At 38.4% G+C, this 22,199-nt stretch overlaps 1 protein-coding gene across 6 annotated transcripts; it reads left to right on the forward strand.

Annotated features, from left to right (window-relative positions):
- Window positions 1–3: 3 nt before the first annotated feature.
- On the forward strand, window positions 4–9,102 carry LOC110861873. 6 transcript variants are annotated; one of them, XM_035845035.1, is made up of 5 exons: window positions 4–71; window positions 131–260; window positions 2,148–2,277; window positions 5,891–6,170; window positions 6,735–9,102. In XM_035845035.1, the coding sequence occupies exons 4-5, from the start codon at window positions 5,900–5,902 to the stop codon at window positions 8,867–8,869; spliced, it is 2,406 nt and encodes an 801-aa protein (XP_035700928.1). In that variant the 5' UTR covers window positions 4–71; window positions 131–260; window positions 2,148–2,277; window positions 5,891–5,899; the 3' UTR covers window positions 8,870–9,102. The 6 variants fall into 6 exon arrangements, with proteins under 6 accessions (XP_035700928.1, XP_035700927.1, XP_035700926.1 ...); XM_035845034.1 differs by adding an exon at window positions 4,165–4,379 and having other exon boundaries at window positions 27–260; XM_035845033.1 differs by having other exon boundaries at window positions 27–260.
- Window positions 9,103–22,199: the final 13,097 nt, after the last annotated feature.

Consider the following 22,199-nt stretch of genomic DNA (forward strand, 5'->3'; position numbering starts at 1 on the left):
CAACGTTTATTCTCTACTGCGTAGTCAGTCTAACTGGTCGCAATAAGTTCAATTTGCTCATGTAAAATTTGGTAGGTTATCATACATAAGCACAGCCTAGACATGTTTGTCATGATACCCTTGTCTGCAGGGCTTATCTAGAACTGACTGCGACACCAAACTCAATCCTGCCCACAGCAACGTATTGTGTTAACAAAACCGGACACGAACGAAGCCACTCCTTAACGTCACATAAATTAAATTTGACGACATAAAATTTGGTAAGTTGCCGTAATTACTCATTACTTAATAAATACACTCTAAATGATAAAATGTCAACCGGGGAGGTACATATGTATAACAGTGCCCAATTTGTGGGTAATATATCAACAACGTAAAACAATCCCGTGTGCGAAACTTCGATACTATTTTCAATAAAAAATCCATCCCACGGAATAAATAGGCCATTCACTCTGACAATTGAACCTATTTTCAGTGCAGATTGACATACATATGACCTATGACCTTTAGATGACCTCAGAGGTCAAAATGGAGGTCACCATTGAATTCCTCATTGAAAAATAGTTAAAAATGATGTGTCACGTGCCAAAACTAAAATGTGACACTATTTCGTCACTTTTCGTCACCGTGACGACGTCATCGTCACACGTGACGACCAATGTCAAAATGACATGAATTTTCGAATTCCTCATTAAAAATGGTTAAAAATGATGTGTCACATGCCAAAACTAAAATGTGAGACTTTTTCGTCACTTTTCGTCACCGGGACGACGTCATCGTCACAGGTGACGTCCAATCACAAAATGATATGGATTTTCGAATTCCTCGTTGAAAAATAGTTAAAAACGATGTGTCATAAGCCAAAACTGAAATTTGACACTTTTTCGTCACTTTTCGTCACCGTGACGACGTCATCGTCACAGGGGACGTCCAATCACAAAATGATATGGATTTTCGAATTCCTCGTTGAAAAATAGTTAAAAACGATGTGTCACATGCCAAAACTAAAATGTGATACTTTTTCGTCACTTTTCGTCACCGTGACGACGTCATCGTCACACGTGACGACCAATGTCAAAATGACATGAATTTTCGAATTCCTCATTAAAAATGGTTAAAAATGATGTGTCACATGCCAAAACTAAAATGTGAGACTTTTTCGTCACTTTTCGTCACCGGGACGACGTCATCGTCACAGGTGACGTCCAATCACAAAATGATATGGATTTTCGAATTCCTCGTTGAAAAATAGTTAAAAACGATGTGTCATAAGCCAAAACTGAAATTTGACACTTTTTCGTCACTTTTCGTCACCGTGACGACGTCATCGTCACAGGGGACGTCCAATCACAAAATGACATGAATTATCGAATTCCTCGTCAAAAATAGTTAAAAACGATGTGTCACATGCCAAAACTAAAATTTGACACTTTTTCGTCACTTTTCGTCACCGTGACGACGTCATCGTCACAGGGGACGTCCAATCACAAAATGACATGAATTATCGAATTCCTCGTTGAAAAATAGTTAAAAACGATGTGTCATAAGCCAAAACTAAAATGTGAGACTTTTTCGTCACTTTTCGTCACCGTGACGACGTCATCGTCACAGGGGACGTCCAATCACAAAATGACATGAATTATCGAATTCCTCGTTGAAAAATAGTTAAAAACGATGTGTCATAAGCCAAAACTAAAATGTGAGACTTTTTCGTCACTTTTCGTCACCGTGACGACGTCATCGTCACAGGTGACGATGTCACAGTGTCCATCTTCGAACTCATCCTGTCCCATGACGTTAAGAGTTTACGTTCAAAATTTCAAGTCTCTAGGTCTTTTCGTTCAATAGTTATCGGAGCTACAGACAGACAGCCAGAAAGACAGACGGACGGACGGACGGACATAACGATCTTATAAAGGGCTTTCACCCCTTAATAAATCAGGTTATCCTTAAATCGACAACTTTTATCTACGTATCACCAGACCTTATCAAGAACCAATTCAAAGTTGGGTAATGCCAACGTTTATTCTCTACTGGGTAGTCAGTCTAACTGGTCGCAATAAGTTCAATTTGCTCATGTAAAATTTGGTAGGTTATCATACATAAGCACAGCCTAGACATGTTTGTCATGATACCCTTGTCTGCAGGGCTTATCTAGAACTGACTGCGACACCAAACTCAATCCTGCCCACAGCAACGTATTGTGTTAACAAAACCGGACACGAACGAAGCCACTCCTTAACGTCACATAAATTAAATTTGACGACATAAAATTTGGTAAGTTGCCGTAATTACTCATTACTTAATAAATACACTCTAAATGATAAAATGTCAACCGGGGAGGTACATATGTATAACAGTGCCCAATTTGTGGGTAATATATCAACAACGTAAAACAATCCCGTGTGCGAAACTTCGATACTATTTTCAATAAAAAATCCATCCCACGGAATAAATAGGCCATTCACTCTGACAATTGAACCTATTTTCAGTGCAGATTGACATACATATGACCTATGACCTTTAGATGACCTCAGAGGTCAAAATGGAGGTCACCATTGAATTCCTCATTGAAAAATAGTTAAAAATGATGTGTCACGTGCCAAAACTAAAATGTGACACTATTTCGTCACTTTTCGTCACCGTGACGACGTCATCGTCACACGTGACGACCAATGTCAAAATGACATGAATTTTCGAATTCCTCATTAAAAATGGTTAAAAATGATGTGTCACATGCCAAAACTAAAATGTGAGACTTTTTCGTCACTTTTCGTCACCGGGACGACGTCATCGTCACAGGTGACGTCCAATCACAAAATGATATGGATTTTCGAATTCCTCGTTGAAAAATAGTTAAAAACGATGTGTCATAAGCCAAAACTGAAATTTGACACTTTTTCGTCACTTTTCGTCACCGTGACGACGTCATCGTCACAGGGGACGTCCAATCACAAAATGATATGGATTTTCGAATTCCTCGTTGAAAAATAGTTAAAAACGATGTGTCACATGCCAAAACTAAAATGTGATACTTTTTCGTCACTTTTCGTCACCGTGACGACGTCATCGTCACACGTGACGACCAATGTCAAAATGACATGAATTTTCGAATTCCTCATTAAAAATGGTTAAAAATGATGTGTCACATGCCAAAACTAAAATGTGAGACTTTTTCGTCACTTTTCGTCACCGGGACGACGTCATCGTCACAGGTGACGTCCAATCACAAAATGATATGGATTTTCGAATTCCTCGTTGAAAAATAGTTAAAAACGATGTGTCATAAGCCAAAACTGAAATTTGACACTTTTTCCTCACTTTTCGTCACCGTGACGACGTCATCGTCACAGGGGACGTCCAATCACAAAATGACATGAATTATCGAATTCCTCGTCAAAAATAGTTAAAAACGATGTGTCACATGCCAAAACTAAAATTTGACACTTTTTCGTCACTTTTCGTCACCGTGACGACGTCATCGTCACAGGGGACGTCCAATCACAAAATGACATGAATTATCGAATTCCTCGTTGAAAAATAGTTAAAAACGATGTGTCATAAGCCAAAACTAAAATGTGAGACTTTTTCGTCACTTTTCGTCACCGTGACGACGTCATCGTCACAGGGGACGTCCAATCACAAAATGACATGAATTATCGAATTCCTCGTTGAAAAATAGTTAAAAACGATGTGTCATAAGCCAAAACTAAAATGTGAGACTTTTTCGTCACTTTTCGTCACCGTGACGACGTCATCGTCACAGGTGACGATGTCACAGTGTCCATCTTCGAACTCATCCTGTCCCATGACGTTAAGAGTTTACGTTCAAAATTTCAAGTCTCTAGGTCTTTTCGTTCAATAGTTATCGGAGCTACAGACAGACAGCCAGAAAGACAGACGGACGGACGGACGGACATAACGATCTTATAAAGGGCTTTCACCCCTTAATAAATCAGGTTATCCTTAAATCGACAACTTTTATCTACGTATCACCAGACCTTATCAAGAACCAATTCAAAGTTGGGTAATGCCAACGTTTATTCTCTACTGGGTAGTCAGTCTAACTGGTCGCAATAAGTTCAATTTGCTCATGTAAAATTTGGTAGGTTATCATACATAAGCACAGCCTAGACATGTTTGTCATGATACCCTTGTCTGCAGGGCTTATCTAGAACTGACTGCGACACCAAACTCAATCCTGCCCACAGCAACGTATTGTGTTAACAAAACCGGACACGAACGAAGCCACTCCTTAACGTCACCATAAATTAAATTTGACGACATAAAATAAATAGGCCATTCATTCTGACAGTTGAACCTATTTTCAAGCTACACCGGGATTTTCCAGCGAGTTGTGTGAAAAGGATGAGCCAAATGTAGAAGTCACATGACACTCATATTTCCGCTGGGTGGCCCTTACGAAGAAAAACATTGGGGGCAGAGCCACGCAGCTGCCTTGTACTTCAAATTGTACTTCAAAGGGGCCATTCAATGGAAAGATAAGTTTCACGTGACTGCTTATTTTAGGCTTGATTTTGTTCTCATTACTTGATTAAAAATCCCTGTACACTGTGTAAAGAAAATTGCGCCCCATATTTTTCATACAACTTAAACTCATTGTTATTCAGCGACTAATACAGATATGACCAAATGGTATTTTAAAAATAATATCTCAGTATGTAGTGTGTCCGCCGTTAGCTTTCATCATGGGCTCAATTCGTTTTTTGAAACTATGTGCCAAGTTTTCCAGAGTGGTTTTTGATATTGATTTCCACGACTTTTTAAATCTTTGAATAAGGGCATCTTTTGTCGTTGGTTTTGGGTCTTCATACACGGAATCCTTGAGTATGGACCATAAATTTTCTATCGGGTTCAAATCCGGTGAGTTTCCAGGCCACACCCCCTTCCCCCATATGGTAATGTCCCAGCCATCCAAAATGTGCATCGTGGCATTTGCGGTGTGAGCTGGGGCACCATCTTGTTGAAAAGTGACCAATTTCTTTTTTGGAAACAATACCTTAGTGTCCAAGGCTTTCGAGTAAATAGGTAGGATTTGGGTCCTGTAGTAGTTTCCGGTTACAGTCTGACCGGCTGGAACAATGTGCAGATCCGTGACTCCACGCGAAGAGAACCCACCAGCAACCATAAGTTTGAGTCCTTTTTTCGGTATTAAAGTGGGAGGGACATCCGACCTTTTTTCAGTTCTATAGCGTAGATTCTGGTGATGAGGCTGAGGGCAAAGTTCAATCCATGTCTCATCCTAACCAACTCATCCGTAAACAAAATATTTGACCGCTTCTCGTGACCTCTCCGTCCATCCGTCAGGTACCTGTTTTCGTTGAGAAAAGTTCCAAATCTCACCCGATCAGAAATATTTTTGGCACTAAGAAGTGGTTTACAGGAACTCTTAAACGCAGTCTTACCCCATGTTGTAGTTTTAATGAAATTTTGAACGGGCTGGTGGCTTAATTTCTTATCTTTTCTTAAAAACCGTTTGGACTCGTTTAGCGCCTTCGCACATTTTCTCACCGAACTACCTGGTTTTCGGTACATCCAACTCTTTATCATGTTTTCTGTTGTAGGGCTGGCTTTTGTTAGTCTACCGGCATAATTTGCATGGGGCCATATCCCTCTTCGTGTAGAACTTGGATCTTGCTGCGAGTTGCTGCTCGTGATTGCTTAACAACTGGTCTCATTGTCTAAAAAAATCGAATCGCGAAACCGTTTGTCAAAAAAAATATAGCTGTTTGAACGATGAAACTCGCGCAAAAAACGTATGGGGCGAAATTTTCTTTACACAGTGTATATCTTGAAAATTGGCTCCATTGTGCGTGCTAAGTATTGGTGAGGAATTCAGGATTTACATGTATAAATATTTATTTTACAGGTCACTAAAATGGCCAGTTGTAACGTTTCCAGCCATTTGGTGGTTGACGTACTAGAAAAAGATGCTCATCTTCTTCGTGACTGCGCCCGTCTTATTAATACCTTGCGTATTCCGGAAGTCAAAATTGTGCAAGTTCTGTCAAGCTACAAGCTTGGAGTTGCCACGAGTTACGATGTATTTAAAGCTATAATCGATAACTGGGTCGAAATTGACGGTGAAGCGGCCACGCTCGGAAAACTTGGAGAGATTCTGAAAGAGATGAACTTTTTGAGATTGGCAGGTAACACATATTTTCCCTGCATGATCATAAGTAATAATTCAATTCGAGGGATTGTACTAATTGAAGTATTAGAGAGATTAGTGTAATGTTGGTTAGCTATTCAAATTATAAGAACCTTAACACAATTTTTATATTTTAAAAAACAACTGTTATCCAAATTTGTCGGATTGTTAAAACAATAAAATATAAGCACTAGACCAACTGATATTTTATAAAATGCCGTGTGAAGTTAGCCTGACATCGGTCTTCAGTTCATCTGCACTGTTAGAAATCTTGTATAGTCACGCAGGTGTTGCATTCTCGGTATTAAAGTTGCCACAGCTTGGTATGAAAATTATACCGGTCCGTAAAAATATTGCTACCGAGATGGTAAAACTTTAATACCGATCTTTGTATTAATACACGGTATTGCTTATCAGTTCCACTTTTGCAGAGTCACAAATGATTAGCCCTTGGGATTATTCTAATACTGGATTTCTAAGAGTGTAAATGTATTGCATAAGGATGACATACATATTTTTTATTCTATAATAAAATACTGAAATGATGTTGTTTGCCTTGCAGAGTATATCCTGAAACTTGGTGATCCGAAAACTCAAATCGTAGCTCCTCCAAAGCAACAACCAACTAATTCCATCGATATATCCCAAGAAGACAAATCGTTCAACATTAGCCCTCCAATTAAGACATTCGTAGGACGGGAAGACGAAATTGTACAGCTTAAGGATTACTTCAAGGAAAAGAGGACCTGTGTAGTTACCAGCGCAATGGGGGGTCAAGGCAAGAGTCAACTTTGCAAAAAATTTGTAGAACGAATTCAAGAAGAAAACTCGTCCCAAATTGTGACCTGGTTCCAAGGTGACACTTATGATCAACTCGTCACCTCCATCTCCGAATATGCGGAACGACTTGACTTGCAGCTGAAAGACTGCTATGGAAAACGCATCCCAGCAAACAAACTTATAAAAAATATTGGAGCCAAGTTATTACCCAAAAAATTCCCTTGGCTTGTTGTGATTGATAACGTTGATTCTGAGTACGATGGGTTTCCTGAAGTGGTCCAAGAATTCACAGATTTATCAGCATCCGTGCTAATTACTACCCGATGTGCTAAAATTCTGCATGGAGTAACGGAGCAACTCAAGCTAAAATCTTTGTCCGATGAAGATGCTTATAAGCTGGTACACAATGCCCTTAAAAATGTCGACCATGCAGATGTCCAGCTACTTTGTAAAATGTTGGGAAATCATGCCTTAGCATGTGCACAGGCCGTGGCTTATATTCGTGCTCAGCAAAATTGTTCCACTGCAGGAAAAGGGTACAAGATTTCTGACTATATTGCCGAATTTAACAAGGATAAAGAAGAGCCTGTGAAGTACAAGTTGAAGTTATATTACGATGAAACGATCTACATCGTTGTCAACAAAACAATGAAATATATCCGAGAGACAGATGGACCTCAGGGTGAAATGAGTCAGCAAATAATGGATGTACTCTGTCTGGTTAGGCCAGATGGAATTGAGGTTCAATATCTGCACAAACTGGTGGGCCAATATGTCCTAGGGAAGCCTGGCCGCCCTATGCAATGGCCGGACATTTTAGACAAAGTTGAAAAACTCGTGGACGACAGCAAGTGCATACGCTTGAAATATTTTAAGGATGGCTTAACCAGACTTCAAGAACTTTCCTTAATCAGCGTGGATTACGAGGTGGTTTCCGTTCATCGAATTGTTCAAAAAATAGCCAAGATAGACTCGAAATATGCTGGAGGGTATATTCTCATCCCCATTGTTGAGCTGGAAAACACAACAGCGCCAGAATTGCGACACATTATTAGCATTTGGGAGTCTATAGTAAATCATGATAAAGAGAGAGCAGTTTTTAGCAAAAGATACATGCCCCACCAAATCTTTTCTCGTATGATAGAACTTAACATGGTCACTGAGTTGGTGGCATTTGCAAAAACAAACTACGATTTACTATCTACTCTGTTAGGGAAAGAAAGTATACTCGCTCGTCGACTACAGTTTGATATTGGATGGGCTTTGCGCGAAATTGGGAAGTACCAGGATGCCATTGACATGTTCGAGACGATGTTAGCCACACGGACAAGAGACGAAATGTCCGATGAAAGATTTTCAGAAGAAATAGAAAGGTGTATTTTCGTAGCGAAAGTTTACTTACGTGTGATTGTGGGCAAATCAGATGAAAACATTTTTGACAATTTGTCACCGATGTTGAGCATGTTTTTAAACCAATCAATACGTTCGGACTCACTTGATTTTGAAAAGCCTTTACAAAAATTAGTGCAGAAACCAGAGAAACAAGAAGCGATTGCACATAGCAGTGGTGCCAAGGGTGATGAATGTGCCTCACCACTTGAGAAACATAGGGGTATTATGACAGGCTGTAGACTAATGATGGCTGGCAAACATTCAGAAGCTGTAACCATCTTACGAGAGGAATATATGTCATATAAAACAAAATATGGTGAAGAACACTGGAGAACACTTGGTACTATGACCATCTTATCGTATTGTCTGTGGAAGGCAGGAAATAGAGAGGAGGCATTGCAAATTATGAGGGAAGTAGTCACACTTGATAAAACCGTTTGGGGTCCCGACCACCATCACACTCTCCTAAAGATTGGAATACTCCATCAGTGGGAAGCAGAGATGGCCATGACAAATACCAACTAACACACCGACATTTAAATTTTTTTGGTGTCAGACTAACCATGAGAAATTCGATTATTATATTGATATGAGAATACAATTTTTAAATCATTTATATTTGTATGCATCCATTGTGGAATTGCATAACAAATAAATTCCTGTATAGTTAAGTCGTACATAAAATACATATGTACATATCTCCGTAATTATTGTCTTAAATCTAAATCTAACTGAAAATATAATCAATTTCACCACAATTTTCTCCGTTCAAAAGTCAAGTATTTTTTTGGTGCGAGATTGCGCTGAAATTTTCATCCTTAATGAAAAGAATGATCCTCAGTCCTGATTTTCTAATTAGAAATAGACATTTGATTGCATTCCTGACTAATTTATTGCATGGATATAATGCTCGTAGTAAATTTATCTTATCATTTATAACAAGGGAAGATTCCCTACATACATACAGCTTGACGCGTCCAAGGTACCTAGCATATTTTTTTAGAATCCACCATAGCGAAAGATGAAGGATCGATTCATATTTTCATTCGTGTAAAACTTAGATTTGGAGCCGCAGTGTGGCGCCATATTCGCCAGTTTGTTTTAATTTTTTTGAACCGCCATAAATTTTAAAATCCTGGACGAATATTTCCGTACTTATTGACTAAAATCATGATGAAGAGTTTAACTTTTGAGTGCAATGTAACTTTGTAAAAACAATAGTTTTTCATTTTTTTGCAAAATCTCCCAATTTTCGTAGAGGTTCGTCCAAAAAATCGTAAAAGTAGCTCAAAAATTCAAAACAAAAATTATTCTTTGTCCTTAAAATTTCGACTTTTTGTTATCATTTTAAGCACAAAATTTTGCAAAATTGAAACACAGAATTGCAAAACTTCCAGGTTTGAAATTGGTCTAAAATGCAGATTTTTAAGTTTGACGCCACGCCTTCCCTTGTCTGGTGAACTATTCTTAATCCTGAGTAAAATTTACTTTTTATCGAGTTAATTATACTCTGAATTTACTTTAGTCTACTTAATTTAAAATTTAGAGTGTATTTATTTTTGAAAAGGGTTATATATGTATTATCTTCAAGCGGGTAACATCGGAGTGGTTGAACCCTGGCAAAGAAAATTTTTACGAAATGTTTGCAAATATATACATATGTCCCCATCCATATCATGTGAGCAGTGTTTCGTTTCTTGCAAGTTTGCTTAATTTCTTGCACTGCAAAGCAAGAAACGCAAGAAATGCAAGTTGCAAGAAACTGCAAGAAATGCAAGAAACACAGCGCCCTCTAGCGACGCGACCTAAGAATTACAGCGGCGGGAAGGAGTTTCTTGCACCTTGCATTTCTTGCGTGTAAAAATAGCTGCAAGAAACCATTTTCTTGCGGTTATTTCTTGCAAGTGGTTACTTGCACCCGAAACACTGCATTTGAGCAAATATGCATAAAAATTTCCACGTGCCGTGACAGCAAGACTGACGCGTACATATTTACGTACCAAGAAGTACACAGAAAGATCACACACCAAGCTCGGCTTATCTTGACCTCCAGGTCAATCTCATAAATAGTTTGTAAAAATGCATCATGCCTGCTGCAATCTATAAATTTAATTTAATAACTTTTCCTCACAATGCGGAGGTGTGAGATGGTTATCGCAAATTTGAATGAGACCACTTCAGTTGGATAGTCCAGCTCAATAATCTGGAGGTTTGGTTTATCATTTTTCTGAATGCGCAGATTTAGCAAGGTTATCAGAGTTTAAGTTGGCGAAAACGCTTGATTTTTGACTGTGCGAAAAGCGATATGTTCGTTCCCCTCACGCCCGCTTCCTCTCGCGGCCGCGTATATTTTCCTCGCTAGAGGTCATTGGTTTTCACTATATTTTTTTTCTATTCACCACTTTCTCATAGTTTTACTGCGTTTTGTTTAGTTTTATGTTACAATTTCAAATAATGGAGTCGATAAATTTACTTTCCAACCAACTGCAATTTCACGACATTTGTAAATTCGACAAATTTAAATGTATTGGGAGAAATTCGAGGTGCGATTTGTCGTTCGGTTGAAATCGGTTACGACTTTTGCCATACAAATCAAATAATAACCTGTATAAACACCCCGTTCGATAATTGATATTTACAGTTGAGAATAAATAATTCATTGTCCATTCACGATCACAATCTGGCTATTTTTTCGAAGGTAATTTTTTAAAATATTCGCATGGCCTAGTCTAATTTATGTAACTTGTAAAAATATATTTTATACCATGCACTAAACTGATAAATAAGATCTTATTTTTGAGAGCAATTAATTTAACTTTAAAATGAGAGGAATGATGAGGTTGCATGAAAACCAATGACCCCCAGCGAGGAAAATATACGCGGCCGCTAGAGGAAGCGAGCGTGAGGGGAACGAACATATCGCTTTTCGCAGTCAAAAGTCAAGCGTTTTCGCCAACTTAAACTCCGATAACTTTGCTAAATCTGCGCATTCAGAAAAATGATAAACCAAACCTCCATATTATTGAGCTGGACTATCCAACTGAAGTGGTCTCATTCAAATTTGTGATAACCACCTCACACCTCCGCATTGTTAGTTACACTTACATAAGTAATGCATTCATGTACATATTTACAGTAAGCATAAGAATAGATCGTACCTTTACGTATTTTTAATTTCGATATGAAACCGCCCCCTTAGAGCTGCGGTCCCTGCACCCTGTTGTATAAACTCATTGGCGAATAATTCCTCGTCGCCGATTTTTAAGGTCACCGCCCGGTCACAGGCCAGCATTTTTTTACCAATTCAAAATGAGAGGCCAAAATGAAAACTACATGGATAATTTTTTTTGGACAGGAATTGGATAACAGAAACATCTGAACATCGAATATGTGTTTTTGTATATTTCAATTCTTTGAATTTTGCCACGGTCACGATTTTAGCCTCAAAACTGTCCATGGTGAAAAATTCCTGTGGGCGTCAAAAAAATCGTACAGGGTCATATGATAGCTCATTTTTTTGTGAAGCCTTTCCGCAACTAATAAAAAATACTAGAAAGTCCAAAAAAAATTATCCGTGGAGTTTTCATTTTGGCCTCTCATTTTGAATTGGTAAAAAAATGCTGACCTGTGACAGGGCGGTGACCTTAAAAATCGGCGACGAGGAATTATTCGCCAATGAGTTTATACAACAGGGTGCAGGGAACTGAAGCTCTAAGTGGGCGGTTTCATATCGCAATTAAAAATACGTATAGGTACGATCTATTCTTTTGCTTACTGTATGTACGTATGTATGCAAATCATGTCAGCATCGTCCCCAAAAATAAGACCACCTTCATTCGTCTCTGAAGACTTTCTTTGTCCTGGTCCGATGCGAGGACAGAGTCCAGATTTCAGCATCCCATTCAAACATAAGACGCATTTAGATTAGACATGCACCGAGTACCGAGAAAGTCGACTCGGCCGAGTACCGAGCACTCGGCTATATTTTTGCCGAGTACTCGTTTCTGCTGGGCTTTTCCGAGCACCGAGCAAAGCTCGGCAACCGACTATCGAGCTAGGCTCGGTCATCGGTAAATTGTCAAAAGAATCAACAATTTATTAAGTACCACAGGCCTCAGAACTGCTTAACAATTAAAGACTAACTCTATTATTCTATAAACGGGAAACTGCTTATGTTATAAAACTTTCAAAATTTCATTTACATTAAACAATTTGCCAAACAAATAAACCGTGGTAACATTAAAAGTAGCTCACCCTATCAAAACTATTTGATATGACCTAGCACCAAAGGTGTTGAATAAGTCAAGAAGATAAGTGCATAACTGTTATACAGTTTTGCACCATTGGTGTAATAATCCAAAAGAATAGATACACAATAGTCATGCCAATAGTGTAGAATAAGGCGAGAAACTAAATATCTAATTTGTACATAATTTCGCCACAAATCCATGAAATCGTTGTGCCAATTTTTATAAACTATTTCTTCCCGTTATTCTGCACTTTTGGTGCATTTTGTAGCGATTCTCCCAATTGTTTCGCATCAGTTTAGATAACCGATTATTCGATACTAAAGGTGCTACTTATTCCAAAACTGTACATAGCTCTTTCTCCATCTATTTGCAAAATTAATTCGCACCATTTGCGGCACGGATTGTTCGATACCAATGGTGCTCCTCAGGCCAAAAATAATGAAGCAGGGTGTTTTTCAGCTGCATCAATTGATGCAAAAAACTAATTTACAGACAGATGGATAGACAGACGGACTGGCGCACAGACAGACGGACAAGAGGAATTCAATAGCTCCCGAGCTACTCGTGAGCTATAGTGCTGTTCACGAGCTGTTATCGAGCCGTTTTTGAAACCTCCGGTGTGGGTTAAATAAAATTTTAGCCGAGTTGACTTAATTTTTTCAGTTGAGAGAACAATTCCAGCTACCGCATGAACAAATATCAATTTATGTCAGTGCCCCAATCTGGCTGAATTTCTAGGACAAGAGTGGAAAACTGTCGAGCCGAGCCGCCAGCTCGGCTCGACAGTTTTCCACCCTTTAGTGCTATGCCCATGAAAAACGGTAACAAATTACGATCCCAAATTCTTGCACGTAGTGCCTGGAATTGTTCTCTCAACTGAAAAAATTAAGCGAACCCGGCTAAAATTTTATTTAACCCACACTGGAGGTTTCAAAAACGGCTCGATAACAGCTCGTGAACAGCACTGGAGCTAATAACCCAATACCGAAGTATGTACACAACAAATATACAGACGTGACGCGATTAATTTAAGAATTCGAGATGTGGCAAGTTGTGGTGTTAAAAAATTAATGTTTGAGCAGTTTCAGGAGAAAGTCTTAATCAATCATCTTCGTAAACTAACCCAGCTTCAGAAAATAAGCGTGGTATTGGATGTTTAAAAATGCAAGAAATACTCGGCCGAGTAGTGAGAGGATGGCCAAAACCTGCCGACTACTCGGCAGCGCCGAGTACTCGGTGCATGTCTAATTTAGATGTCTTTGATAAATTTATTTTGATCGTGGTCTACTGCTCGGAGGACAGAGTACAAATTTCGCAATTACACTTGACAAACTTATTTTGCACACGTGTAGAGCTGAGGCGGGGTCCAAGATGGGTCCAAGTAATCAAAATCCAAGCGGTCCCAAACCCGAAATTAAAAAAAACATTCACCTTATGTACGTAGTCGATTTCGCTTTCGGTTAACAGTTAAAATTTGACTTGAATAATGAACGTAAATCAGCGTGATTAATAAGCTTAAAACAAACTCACTGTTTCGTAGATAAATCAATAAACCGTTTTTTAACGAAACGTATGTAGCAAAGGGATGAAACTAAGGGGAATTTTACTCGTGATACCCCCACTTTGTCTTCCACTCCTTTCCCGTCATTTTCTATCATTCAACCTCACCCCGATAATAGTACCATACTTTCTCCTATGCATCCGATGGAAAATTGTCACAGACACGGACGGACAGACCGAGAAACATTGAAAAACGGTGTTTCCTCTTAATAACTTGAATATATACATATGTATAACCCGTACGCGAGCAATGGAAAAATTTGGGATTTTTTTTTGGAAAACCACAAACTAAAATGTTTGAAAATCCCGATAAAATCAAAACTCTACCCGAAACCCGGCTCACCTCTAGATACTCTTCAACTAATTCACCATATATTGCAATGGCATATTTTTTTGATAGTTTACCTATAACGTACAATATCCAGTGGATGTATCTCATATTTGAGGTCGACATTGTCCGCGGAAGCAGTGGGGACATCGGGGGACAGTATTGCCGAGAGTAGACAGGGTTTCATAATAGGAGGGCTGGATGATGCGAATATGGAGTACATACTCTTGGGGAAACTGCCCTGCTGTCCCCACTCTTCCGCGGCCGCTGATTATATATCAGTTCTCTGTATTAATTAATGCTAATTTACAGTGGGCGAGTGTACCATACTTCCAGCATTGTGCCATCACATGATTATATAAAAAACGTAATTAATTTGTAATTAAGTAATTAATTACTTTTGATAGAAGTAATTGTAATTGTAGTTAATTACCCGACTGATGTAATTGGTAATTGAGTAATTAATTACTTTTTCACGTCAGATGTAATTAAGTAATTAGTAATTAATTACAAACTCAAGTAATTAAGCAACACTGAAATAAAGTTATTAATGAAACAATAGAAATTATATGTTCGAAATTTCGCCGAGAATTTAAATCCGCAGAAAAATTTAAAAACTTTTCCAACTTATTTAAATCACTGGGTGTCATGTAATTTTGAGAAGGTATACATAAGCTTAAAATTTGTTTTAAGCAGCACAAATTCAATTATAAAATTTGAAAAATTTTAAAAAATTGAATTTTCGCTATTTAGTAACTCAAATTTAATATATTCTACTGTCATCTTAAATTTCTTAACTACCATAAAAAATTAGCTTGCGGACGACAGGGTGCTAGACGTTCTATTCATTTTTCTGAGTCTAATTAATTAATACGTGACCGCTTATGGATGGGAATATTCCAAAAAATGATCGAAAACAAGAGGCGTAAACAAAACGTTTAAATAGTGAAGAGATTCAAGTGGCACATCAATAAACCTTATTGTAAACGTTGACTTCAAAAAATGTAACTTAAAAAATGTACCCATGACCGCATGGACATTTGAGAAGTTATGGTTTGCCGGTGAGCACCACCAGCAGTATTTATGCAGCATCAATTCTCTTATTCAGTTCTGAAGTACACAATAGAAACATTGCCGAAGATTACACCGATGCATAATTTTATGTAATGGTCAAACATTCACTGATATCCAATCAACGTTAACACGAGAAGGACATTTGTATGTGTATGTAGCAATTTAAGATTATCTTAAATTTAAGCTTGAAGGTAAGTTCAGAAGTGCTTAACGAGCAGTGATTTCAGTTAAATCTCTGGAAGTTATTGCACACTATTTATACATATGTCCCCACTCCTACGTATTTGGTGTCTGCCAACATATTAGATTAGCATACACATGTAGTTCAAAATTTCTTAATTCTTTTGCGCTCATTTACTCGAAAACATTGCAAATAAACGTTCCCCCCATTTTGGAAATATTGTGGATGTTGTCTAATTATAACCGAGCTGGCAAGGCTGGTTATTAACACACTGTGAAATATGCTTCCATATTTAATTGCCTCGAACACACTAACAAAATTTCGTTAATGTCTTGTTTGAAACACGAAATAATAAACCGTTGCAAACGGAGTGTAGCAAAGGGGTGAAAACACACGGAATTGTCTTTGTGGCACGCCCACAACGTCTTTCAGCACTTTCCCGTCATTGTATCACATCACCCCAAGTCTCATTTTGCCCCATTTCGATAGCCCACCCGCGTACTTTGAACGTACACGACCATACCTTTCAAAAGACACCCCACATAACAAAAGTAATTTTTCGACATTCGACACCTCCCACACGGTCATGGGGTCGTAGCACGTCGAAATGATGGCAATTTCTGAAATCCTCGCTCAAAAATACGTCTAAAACGTTGGCAACAAAAAATTTGACAATTTTCGACTTGGCGTCGTCTACACGGTCACACGGTCATCGCACGTCGAAATGATGGCGATTTCTGAAATCCCCGTCCAAAAATAAGTCTAGAACGGTGGAAACAAAAAATTCGACACTTTTGACCGTTGGCGTCATCACCGTGGCGACGTGACCGTATGACCTACAAAGCCCATCTTCGAACTCATCGGTACTTTAAAAATTAGAAACACTTTGGCGAAAATCGCATGTCGAAATTCGAATCCGTTCAAAAGTTATCGGAGCTACAGACAGACAGACAGACAGACAGACAGACGGACGGACATAACGATCTTATAAAGGGGTTTTCACCCCTTAGTAAATACTTGACCTGGTAAATTGCTTTCGTCCAATAATTATTTAGCTCGCCACCGGGAGAGTTATGTACACTGCAACAATTGCCTAATCAGTTAACCTGAACTTCGATTACAACTACTTCCTTACATACAGTTACAAAGTTCCACATAAATGGATCAAGAACAGGGCAAACAAATATATAAATGGGGACATGGATAATTATATAACAATTTCACCATAAGGACCAAATGTAGGCAATTATTATGTATGCCAATTATTTTATAAACCACATGCCCCATGAACCCTTCAAGGTGGGCCATTTCTTAACCACTGCGACTACAATATTTGATATTTTAATATAATAATATTATTATTTCAACCATGTTTTGCACAGATTGATCTTTATGTCCTGTTAACATAAACTTGTCCATATTGGAATCGTAATTATTTGCGGACATGTCAATATATATCCAGCTGTCAAAACAATTTAGATTCTTGGAAATAGGTTAATTGTGAAATAATTCTACTTTCTACCCGATGCACCATCATAACAATTATAATGATGGCAGTAGGTTACATGACAACCTGTATATTATCTTACAAGTTGAGGAAAGTTCATCTGGTATAAAATGGAGGCACTGAAATTTGCTCAGTGTCCACTATACTTTTGGATTTTCCTTGATCATAATTCTCGCAGTGGCGTATTTTTCCACAAATTTTGTAAGCCACGCATTTCTATTTCATAATGGATGCAATTGATCGGTTAGTCTCATTTGTCAAAAACCTCTTGGGGGATTGGATATCTTTCGCGAAGACGTTGCATCTTTTCACCCATAAAGATGCCCGTTATTCAGCAAGCTATATAGAGTACAGTATGGGCAGAAAGTCATTACACCCTCATACTTTTTCCACTAAAAGCATGATATTGTTCAACAAGCTTGAGGAGATGAACTGCAATTTTGCACAATAACTTACCATGATGCATGGTTTCCGGAACCATACTTTGAATGACGGCGTATGACAAGCAACGACACGGTGGAATTATATCCAAAAATACGACCGGAAAAAAGTCTTTATACCCCTATTCAAGTTTAATGAAAAAACTGTTCAAAGCTTTTCTGTGTTAAATACCAGTCAAATTGGCATTTGGGATGTCGACCTTGGTCCTTGTGGAAGATAAGGACACACTTTGACATCGACTTAAAAAATTAGCTATCGAAGGAGGTGGTCAAAATCTAAAATTCAAGCGCTATGGCGACGTCCAGCCGTTTGAGGTTTGATAGCGTCTGCTAAGCAATTTTAGGCTTCACCGTTGCCCACAAATATTAATTAGCATGCTATTAGTTTATTATGTAGGGCAATCCAACTGTCCAATCTCCTTTGTTAGAAACAAAATCTCCAATAATTTTGATTAGTGCCTAGGACAACTTTCATATTTGAAAATTAAATGAGTCCCCAATGGTTATTTCCTCTCGTCACCATCTAATTCCAACCCAGAACGTCGAACTAGTAGTTGGAGTCCATCATTGTCTCGACTGCATCAAAATGTCTGGCGCCCATCCACGGCGTGACGCCCAAACCTTTCGATGTCCACCCCTTTCCTTAAAGTTAAGGTTATGGTGGTTGGTTTTGTCAGTGTCTGTTTGTAGAATCCATATTCCACTGTTCCCGTTTGAACCTAACCGGTTGATGTTGACGTCGCCGAACAATATCAGGAGTTTCTAACCTCGAGCCGTCGAATTGTGATGCTCTTTAGCTCATTTATGGCTGCCTGCAATATAGGCCTCGGGGAGAAATGGATCTCTCCATGTTGCTGGCTATTCAAATCTACCTGAACCGATCCTATTCTTACGAATTCGAACAGAAACTCGAAGACTATATTCTTCCCTAGTTTCCAAGTGAATTTTTGATGAAGATAACCGTGAAGGATTTTGTTTCTGGAGAATTTGCCGTGATCCGTCCATCGGCGTTTGATCTATGCCTACGAAAAAACTTTTCAATTCCATACCATCCCAATTTTTTGCAGCTCTGGACTATTCTGGCAACTGTACAATTCTTAACAGGTAGCTAATCGGAAATTCTTTGGTATCGACGCCTTTTATCATCAAAATTTAAGACTTTTTGCCCAAAGACGGGGCTAAGGTGTTTTTGAGTGATTATGAGCTAATATCGGTAGCAGACAAATAGTTCAGCATTAGCAAAATGTTATTTTTCAAAGAATAATACATCACCTTGTGGGTGAAGATCGATTTAAGAGGATATTTTTAAAAATTACACTAAAAGTACCAAAAAGTCAAAGGGTGTAAAGACTTTTTTCCGGTCGTAATTTTGGATATAATTCCACCGTGTCGTTGCTTGTCATACGCCGTCATTCAAAGTATGGTTCCGGAAACCATGTATCATGGTAAGTTATTGTGCAAAATTGCAGTTCATCTCCTCAAGCTTCTTGAACAATATCATGCTTTTAGTGGAAAAAGTATGAGGGTGTAATGACTTTCTGCCCATACTGTAAGTTGGTCAAAATTTTAATATGACGGAGACAATTAAATAATTCCACATATACTAATTTATTCACAGATCTTGCCGCCGAAGTTACCGAATGGGTTTGAGATGTTCATTTCTACCATTCCGATATGACGAAAATTCAAAAACAATTTCTTTAAAACTTTAAAACTTTAAGGAAGAAAGGACCTAACCGTGAAGGAAGATTGTCCAGTTTTACTACGATTCTTTGGCCGCATATACTCTGGTAATTGTCATCTTGTCCAGGTTGCGAGCTAACAGGATGAAGCCGCTGCTCACCTTTCCGTTCCATATGGAAATTAAGTGGTGTCAGGGACGAGAAGGTTACGTGACCAATCTACTCCTCGGCTTGACAGCATGCCCAACGGGGACCTGTCTCCTCCTACCGTTCCTTTATTTGGCTGCGTCTCTCCTGCGGCCGTGTCTGTCATTCTTATCGGTATCCTTGGTGACGAAAAATTGCCCGAGTTGGGCTTCGTTAGGAGAAGTCAATTTCGGTGTTAAAATCTTTTTCGCGCTGGTCGAGTACTACTACTGGATATTTATACTTGGGATATATCTTGGGATTGGGTGGATTGCCCTGGTGTATCCTGGGATGGCGGCAAAATTCAGGATTGACGCGATCATGAGGTAAAGTGCACTAAGCTTTTATCCCCGAGTAATTAACGATCCTACTTGTGTAGTTAGTCCATAATGATAATATGAATTGAGATTATTTGACGTAATAGCGAACTGAAGATAGGAATTGAAGATGGGATCGTAGGATTTCGTGAAGTTCAAGTCCTTCAAGTTCTGACGAACTTATTTTGGAAGTTTCCCTTGATGCAGCTACTCCTTGGGGCGTGGTTGGTTTGCGAAGTGATCGCGCTCTACAGCGTCATTCGACTAGCAGGGACCCTTCCGCTGGAAATATTTACCTATTTCAGTCTCATCTGCATCGATGGAGCGGCACTAATTCACGTCCATTTTAAACTATTAGCTGTTCCATGCATTGCCTCCCTCGAGATGTTTGAGTACAGGAAAAAGATGCCAAAAGGGGGCAGCCGTTGGTTCCGCCGGGTGATGAAATCATGTTCGCCGTATCAGCTAAAAATGGCGGATGGGCGTTTTTTCGATAAAAGTACGGCATTAGTTATCTGGCAGTTCGTGGTGGATCGAGTCGTCATGTGTTTGATCATGTAGAGAGAATTTTAACAACGGCTTCGGGCAAGGGGTTAAACAGGAGAACTCTACGTTCAAAATATGGGGCGTTTAGACATGTTAAAGCAATTATATTAGTGGTAGTTTACTCTTAAAATACCGGAAATCTCCACTCCTACTGCTTAGAACATAAGATTCGAAAAACCAGTGCAACTCCAAATTATGCTTCACAACTACCCCACAAACTAGAATTCAATCACCCAAAAACTGCTTGGTATCTCCAAAAAACGGAAATAATTGTAAAATGACTAGAAATGCGTGTTATAAATACGTATCTGTAAAGTCATAATAAGTGTACGCTAAAAAACTTTAAAACACATGTGCACGTATGTACTAAGTGCCCTGATACTAAAATACCGTAGGGATGGGCACCCTCACAAAGTATCATTTCCAAATAAGCCACTCTATGAAAAGTACATGAAAGGTGATCTGTGTATGTATGTATGTATGTAGCAGCAAATACCCACAATGACGTTCCACTTAAGTCGGCGACAAATTGCCATCTTAGAAATTAAATCACTACCCATTCACGTTCGCTGCAGTACGATCACGCTATTTCAAAGTTTTTCATCATAATCATTTTATCATAATTCATATTTCATAAGTAATTGCAAAATTACGTTAATCATCTCTCTCTCTTGAATAAACATTTTAAACCTGCGACACTGACATTGCTCTTGTTCCACTTATGTGTGTGAGTAGAATCAATTAACTACTATTCCCAACTAAATATGTAAATAATCCTAACTACAGGATAATCACAAGACTCCAGTTGTGCTCCCAGACATATCTGCATAAATATTTATGTACCAGTATCCGATATCTGCCGAGTTCTGGTGTGTATGTAGGCACGTATGCAAACAGTTTTTAAATCTAAAAAAAATACACGACATCGCTATGTACATATTTAGTCACGAGGCGGAAAAGCTTGCGTGGGAATATACCTACTTACAAAACTATGTATGTACATATGTACGTACACACTTGAAAATACGATATATATTATATTTCTCATTCGCAGAATAAGTATCGCAGTTTCGCGCAAAAATGTGGCCTCGATTTTAGGATCTCTCCCTCCCAGCAGGACGAGAGTTGGATGAGATTGTTTACCTTTAGGACGACGACAATTAGAAGATTTTTTAAAAATTCAGATAGAGACACTTATCAGGTCGTTTCGCTTTTTCGAAATAAATTTTGTGTGCAATGATATCTTGGAAATAACAATAATAAAACTTATACATATATGACTGTTAAAAAAACTTAAAAATAATGTTCTCCATTAGAACCGGAGGTACATACATACACTCCCAATTAAGGAACGTTGGCCTGTAAAGTTTGTTTAATTTAGAGTAGAAAGTGCACTTCAGGGTATTTAAAAGTAATGTCACACTCCTGAAACCTAAACTGCACACTAAATATGTATACAAAATCAAGAGTAAACTTACTCCTAATCAAGTACATAAATACGTACACATTATTACTGCATTTAAATATTTACTTCCCGGAAAGTTAACATCAAATATATTTCAAAACGCTAACATTATTTTTAAGCGTTCCTCCTCGATGCCTTTTTACAGATGTATTTAATTACAGACCAATACATCGTAATTATGGTAATTTGTTACATATGAAGTTCCAACTCGCTTTCCTGTCTCATTAACCCAAAATTCCCACGATGGTGGGTAAATGAGGAGGATTCTCGTCTTACATGTAAGGGAACGTTCATATATTCCGTGATTAAAAAAAACACT

This window comes from Folsomia candida, unplaced genomic scaffold (genome assembly GCF_002217175.1).
Source record: "Folsomia candida strain VU population unplaced genomic scaffold, ASM221717v1 Fcan01_Sc046, whole genome shotgun sequence".
In the NCBI taxonomy this organism is placed as follows: Eukaryota; Metazoa; Arthropoda; class Collembola; order Entomobryomorpha; family Isotomidae; genus Folsomia; species Folsomia candida.